The sequence below is a fragment of the Malus sylvestris genome, chromosome 16 (genome assembly GCF_916048215.2).
Source record: "Malus sylvestris chromosome 16, drMalSylv7.2, whole genome shotgun sequence".
Classification (NCBI taxonomy): domain Eukaryota; kingdom Viridiplantae; phylum Streptophyta; class Magnoliopsida; order Rosales; family Rosaceae; genus Malus; species Malus sylvestris.
Genome location: NC_062275.1, coordinates 18,113,812 through 18,120,535, shown reverse-complemented (window position 1 = coordinate 18,120,535; position 6,724 = coordinate 18,113,812). Strand labels below are relative to the sequence as shown.

At 37.2% G+C, this 6,724-nt stretch overlaps 1 protein-coding gene across 1 annotated transcript; it reads left to right on the top strand.

Moving 5' to 3' along the window:
* Positions 1-4,685: 4,685 nt before the first annotated feature.
* Positions 4,686-6,346, top strand: LOC126606788 (auxin-induced protein 22D-like). Its single transcript, XM_050274181.1, has 3 exons — positions 4,686-5,228; positions 5,345-5,653; positions 5,745-6,346. Exons 1-3 carry the CDS (start codon positions 5,038-5,040, stop codon positions 5,818-5,820), a joined length of 576 nt encoding a protein of 191 aa, XP_050130138.1. The 5' UTR covers positions 4,686-5,037; the 3' UTR covers positions 5,821-6,346.
* The last annotated feature ends 378 nt before the right edge of the window (positions 6,347-6,724 follow it).

Here is a 6,724-nt window from a genome sequence, read left to right as displayed (position 1 = left end):
CTTAAGCGATAACAGATGATATCAGGATAAATGCTTGGCATGTCCTCGTATGACCAGGCGAAGACCTCAGTGTTCTCTTGCAAAAAGAGAGATCAATGTCAACCGAATAGATGGTGACAAGGTGGTGCCAATCTTCACCATGCAATCTAGATAATCTTTTTAGATAGAGACTTTCTCCAACTCTTCAGCGGGTTGTGTTTACTGGGTGAAAGAGTCATCTCGAGGATCGTCGGGTTGACTATTACCACCATGAAGATCCAAGTTGGCTTCGTCTGGGCTGGTCTTTATGACTTGGTCATGTATAGAAAAGTTTTCCTTGGGCATAGGCAGGTGATGTTGCCTGACCAAAGTGTTATAACATGATCGTGCACTAAGTTGATCTCTTTTGATGTAACCATTGCCATAGGGGGTTGGAAATTTCATCAACAACATATGTGTGTATACCATGCCCTTGAAATCATTGATGCATGTGCGTCCGAAGATGACATTGTATACCATTAGGCAATCAACCACCAAGAAGATAGTGGTAATGGTAGATTTGCAAGGGCCTGTACCAATGGTGAAAGGTAAGTGTATGCTCCTCAAAGGTTGCATGATATCACCGGAGAAACTTATCAGAGGAGAAATCGAGCGATCGAGCAAGTGTTCAGCTACATTAAGTTCCCTGAAAGCTTCAGCAAACATGATATTGACCGAAGCCCCCCGTGTCTACCAAGATTCGTCGTACTCTAAAGTTGGCTATGTGAGCTTCCACAATCAGTGGGTCATTGTGAGGGTAGATGATACCTCTTTCTTCCTCAGGGTAGAAACATATTGGATCCCAGTTAGGCTTTTGATACTTGCCCCCCCTAATGTCTTCCACGTGAAACACTTGGTGGCCAGACCTTAAAGCTCGTTCACTATTTTTCATGGCCCTGTTGGAAGATTTAGATATGGGTGTGCCACCACTACCCAAAAGGAGTTGCACCACTTTAACAAGGATAAAGTGAAGCATTCGAGTACTTCTATGGTTATTCGATCACTAAATGCAAAACGAGATCCCTTCTGTCTGAAGGAAGATGATGAAAAGATTTTAGAGCCTGAAGTTCCTTATCTAAGTGCGATAGGCACTTTATTGTACTTAGCTCAATGCACTAGACCCGACATTTTATTTGCTGTTAATCTTTTGGCAAGATACAGTAATGCACTAACACACAGATATTGGACTGGTGTTAAAGACATCTTTTGCTAACTTAAGGGTACCACAGATCTGGGCTTGTTCTATCCTTATAGATTCTCGAGTGATGCCGCACCCCCTATCTCGAGTCAATTCTCGCCTTGTTAGTTATGCCGATGCATGATACTTATCTAATCCGCACAAGGCGCGCTCTCAAAAGGGTTATGTCTTTACCGTTGGAAGCACCGTAATCTTTTGGAGGCCAACTAAACAAACCTTAGTTGCCACTTCGTCTAACCATGCTGAAATTCTCGCCTTACACGAAGCAACTCGGGAATACTTTTGGTTGAGAGCAGTTGTGAGCCATATTTGAAACTCATGCGATCTTTACCCTGTCGTTGACATCCCGACGACGATCTATGACGACAACACACCATGCATCGAATAGCTCAAGAATGGTTACATCAAAGAAGACAACATCAAGCACATTGTGCTGAAGTTCTTCTTCTCACGTCAACAACAAAAGCATCAGAAGATTGAAATCACGTAAATCCGTTCACAAGACAATATGGCCGACCTTGTCACCAAATCACTACTGAATGCGACGTTTCAGAAGCTTGTTCAAGGAATTGGTATGCTTAAACTTTCTGAGTTATAACATTGTTAGTTCTCTTTGGAATTATGTCAAACTCATGAAAGGTATCCTGAAGTATACTTGCTTGATCTTAACGTACTCTTTTTCCCTACGATTATGAGCATTTTTTCCACTGGGTTTTTTCTATCTAATGAGGTTTTGATGAGGCACCCACCTTGTGTTGATCATATCCCTGATGATGTCTCGTAGACGTTTCATTTGACTTTGCGTTTCTCACGCATTTTTTTTTAGCCTATGGGTTTTGTCCCTACTCAGGTTTTTACCATAGCCATTAGGTTATTTGTGAGACTTACTTCCTAGTGCAAGTTCCTACCTTATCTGAGACTAGCGTGTTCCCAAAATCAGTGCTAACGAGTCGACTTCCTCAACCCTACATGATGCCGAATCTGCTTAAGTATTTACATATTCAAGGGGAAGTGTTATAAACTTCTTATTTAAGTGTGCTTGTGAAAATCCTAAATTAGATTTGATTCTAGTTATTCTTCCTTATTAGGACTTGTATTCCTTGGAGGAGAAGGATTTCTTCCTTCCCTTATTACTATAAATAAAGACACTGCATAGGGGGGAAAACACATCCTCTACACAACCCAACAAACACATCTCTCTATATTCTCTCTATGTGCCGTCGGCCATCTCTCCATGTCAGTTAAATATAGACCACAACACTCTCATATATGTTTGTTAATTTTTTGCCATTAATTTTCTTCAATTCATTCGATCTAATGGCCGAAAATTGAAAAGGGTGTGTGAAAAGCAAAATGAGTGTATGGATAACACTACCCTATAGATACACTGATAAAGACTAAATTGCATGTCACTAGGTCAGTCAGGTCAACCGGTTTTGGAATTTTTGAGTTACCAAACAATCAACAGCAAGCTTTGCCTGGTCAAGAAACAAAAATGTTACTCTTACTTTATTTTTCATACCACATTTGTGCTATCATTCTAATAGAGACATGATCTACATGTATTGGTGAGCCCTACCTTTATTAGAGATATTGTACATATGGTATGAAAAATGTAATAAGTGTAGCATTACTCATAAACAAAAAAGAAAATTTCTTTGGGAAATTTTATTTAAACTCATTTAACCTCTTTTTACACCCAACTTAAATTTTAAATATTAATTGTCTATTTTACCCTATTGCATAATTACTATTAAGTACAAAATGAAATTAATAATAAAACTCAAATTTATCAATAAACCCAAACACTATAATTAAACCCTACGATTACTCTTTGTTTATCCTACGTTTATTCTGGCTAAAACCCTAATAGCTCTCATAGAGAAAAATAAGTTTTTTTATTGATAAATGGTGATTTTGAAGTTTTGAATCCTCCAACCAAGGTATGACTCAATTTATGAATTTTTTGTTCGTTTGATTTCAATTTTTTAGAGAGTAGAAGTTATTTACTGTACTTTTTTTCAACAAATACAACAAAGGCATCCTACCTTCCGCTAAAACAACAACAAAAGCATCTAACGATGAATAATGTCCGGTGTGAAAGGACCCAATAACCTAAACTGGAAAAACAAAAAGACCAATCGCAGCATCCTTTTTCTTCTTCTTTTTGTTCGTAATTTGCTTTCTCAAATCAGTTGAACACAGTTTGAGGGTTGGCCACTTAAACCAAGCACTATAAGCCTTTGCACCTTTCTCTCTGGCACTCTGAACCATCCACTTCACAGACTGGCTCTCGTAATCAAACATAGTCAAAAAAAATTTGTTCGTTTGGAAAGGGTATGATTCGGCCAACAATTTAAATGCAGAACCTCTACTCACAGTAAACACAAGACCATACTCATTCTCAGGAATGTTCAAATAATCCATAATCCTAGCCTTTATATCATGTTCCGATAGTGCCTTTCTCAGCATCGCCATAAAGCGCATGATTATTCAAATTTAGCTTCTAAAAATCAAATGGGTGTAAAAATAAATCCACATATTGAATTGGGTTTATGAGGGTATATTAGGTATTAAATTTGGGTTTAAAGAGATATTAATAGTTTAGTTAAAAATCAAATTGGTGCAAAGAGTAAATTGAGTGTAGAAATAGGTTAGATGAGTTTAAATAAAATTTCCCAATTTCCTTCTCTAAACAAACTAGATATTTCTGTTTTGAACAAATGATATTACTTACACTAAATATTTTTTTAGTCGAGTGATAGCGTTAGTAAGTTAGATATTGAATTAACCACCGACGGAGTTCGAACCCACGCCATCATGCAACACGACACCGTTCCACCAATATGGTAAAGAGTCACTTGCTTATCTACACTAAATATTGAATACAATGAAATTATAGAAAGAAAACTAAAAAGGAAAAAAAGACCAAGCAGAATAATCTTTTGCAAATAGAAATAAAAATTGGGAAGGATAAAGTTTACGCAAACTGAGGAACTAGTTGTGATGTGATTTATCGTAAGAGTAGAGTTAGACTTTTTAACTCAATTTGTTCAAGTTTAGATAAATTAGTTAGAGCAGTGTGTTCTTCTGTGTTTTTTTACATTGTAGTTTGAATGTTCTTTCCCATAAGTTTATATCAGGTCGTGTATAATATATTTTTTATTAATTATATAAATAAAGAAATAAACTCAAATTTTATTATTAAAAAAATTAAAAAAGGAAAGTGCCAAAGTTTAATCTCACATGGTGATGCAAATGTTCATACCAAACATCCATGTGGTCCCATTTCACATGGGAATGCTCCCCCCCAACTCTTCCCTTACAATTAAAGGTCCAGATTGCATCCCCCAACGCACCTTGACCGTCCTTTCGAGTTCACAATTTTGCATAGGCTTGGCTGAGCTTGTCCAACTCTTGTCGCCCAAACGCCGAGGCAAAATGCCTCAAAGGTGCTGCTATTGCTACCGACAGCTTAGCTTTCCTTTGTCCGTAATTCATGCAAATGAGAGAGAGAGAGAGAGAGAGAGAGAATAACAAATTAAACAAATTTTAAGGCATACTGCACAACTCCCGCTCCTTCCTTCAATCATATCTATAAAGTACAACACACACCTTGTATTCCCACCTCCCCACAAATCATACACATTTCTCAAACCTCAGCCAAAAAAAAAAAAAAAAAAAAAAAGAGAGAAAAATTTGCCTTCAACCAGAAAGAAGAACTTGTTCTTTTGGGTTTTGCTAGAGCAGATTACCGGATTTTGTTTCTTGAGGTTCAAGAATTCGTATTTTTTTTTTTCAGTCGAAGATTGTTGGGAAAAATGGAAGGCAAGGCACATGAGAATGATCTCAACCTCAAGGCAACAGAGCTGACACTAGGGTTGCCAGGGAGAGATGAAACTAGTGAGCTTCCTAATCAAACCAAGAAGAGATCACTGCCAGCTGATTTAAAAAATGAAGAAGGAAACCCTGATGTTAAAAATGCTCAAAAGGAAACTGCTCCTTCTGCAAAGTAAGTCATTTTATTGATTGATCTTGTTGAAATGAATTTATATTATAAGAAATATATAGTATGAGCTACATATTTGAGTTGTTGTACTCATAAGTTTTGATGTGTTGGTATGACAGGGCACAAATAGTGGGGTGGCCACCAATCAGATCTTATAGGAAGAACAGCCTCCAGGTAAATAAGAATACTGAGCCTGAAACTGCTGCTGGGATTTATGTGAAAGTAAGCATGGATGGAGCACCTTACCTCAGAAAGATTGACCTTAGGGTTTACAAATGCTACCCAGAACTCCTCAAGGCCTTAGAAGTCATGTTTAAGTTTACTATAGGCCAATACTCAGAGAGGGAAGGCTACAAAGGATCAGAATATGCACCTACTTATGAGGACAAAGATGGTGATTGGATGCTGGTTGGAGATGTTCCATGGGAGTAAGTTCTCTCTCTCTCTCTCTCTCTCTCACTATATATATCTCTCTGTGTATCGATATACGTACTCACAAGTCTTCTGTTGCTATTACAGTATGTTCATGTCATCCTGCAAGAAGTTGAGAATCATGAAAGGGTCAGAAGCCAGAGGCTTGGGGTGTGGTGTATGAAAAAGACAGGTCAACCCATAAGAGCAAGGGAGAAGAAAAGATATATCATCTCTCTCTAGATCTCATGATATGTAGAGAAAATTAATCTCACAGCTTGGGTTATCGACAAACTAAAGATATTCAGATCTTATTGTCCTCAATTACTGACATGCCTTTTCTTGATTTGGTTGGGATTGTAGATAGAAGCAGAAGATAATCAACTGAAGTAAATACAGATTCATTCCACAAAGTTTGGGTAGCAAGATTTGTTTGCGGTATGAGTGCATCTTTGGTCGATGCTATATCGTGTTGTTTCTGATGATTCAGTCAAACCAAACTGCATACAGAGAGGGATTTTGGTTCCAAATAGGTTGTTCAAAAATGAACAAAATATGGCATGTTTCATGTTTTGGTTATGAATTATGTACTTTTGATATTTGGTATGGATATATAATAAAAAGCTACATTTTGAGTGTATATGTGGGTAGACCGCATGCAGATTTTGTACTCTTTTCTTGTAATACAAGTTGAAAAAGATTACTAGATATGTGCAATAGTTTTCGCTGTTCGATTCCATTCCACTCCTTAAACATGATCAAATTGACTACTGCGTACAGATTTTGCTGTTATAACAGATTTAAATGTTCAGGATAGCTAGGGTGCAGCAAAATCTTTGAAGGGCTATTGATGCATCCTATCCTATCTATTAATTATATTTTGATCACAAGCAACCATAAATTTCAGTCTACCAAGAACTTCCTGGACATGATCAAGCAGAGTTAAGGCTGTATAGAACAAATTTTTTAATTTGTTCGCTAGATATTCCCGTAATATTGATCCATAAGACTTGGGATGCAAATCATTTATGAGAATGGAAAAGCAGTCAGCTCAATAAGAGTTTGAATAACCACAAATTGCTCTTTGT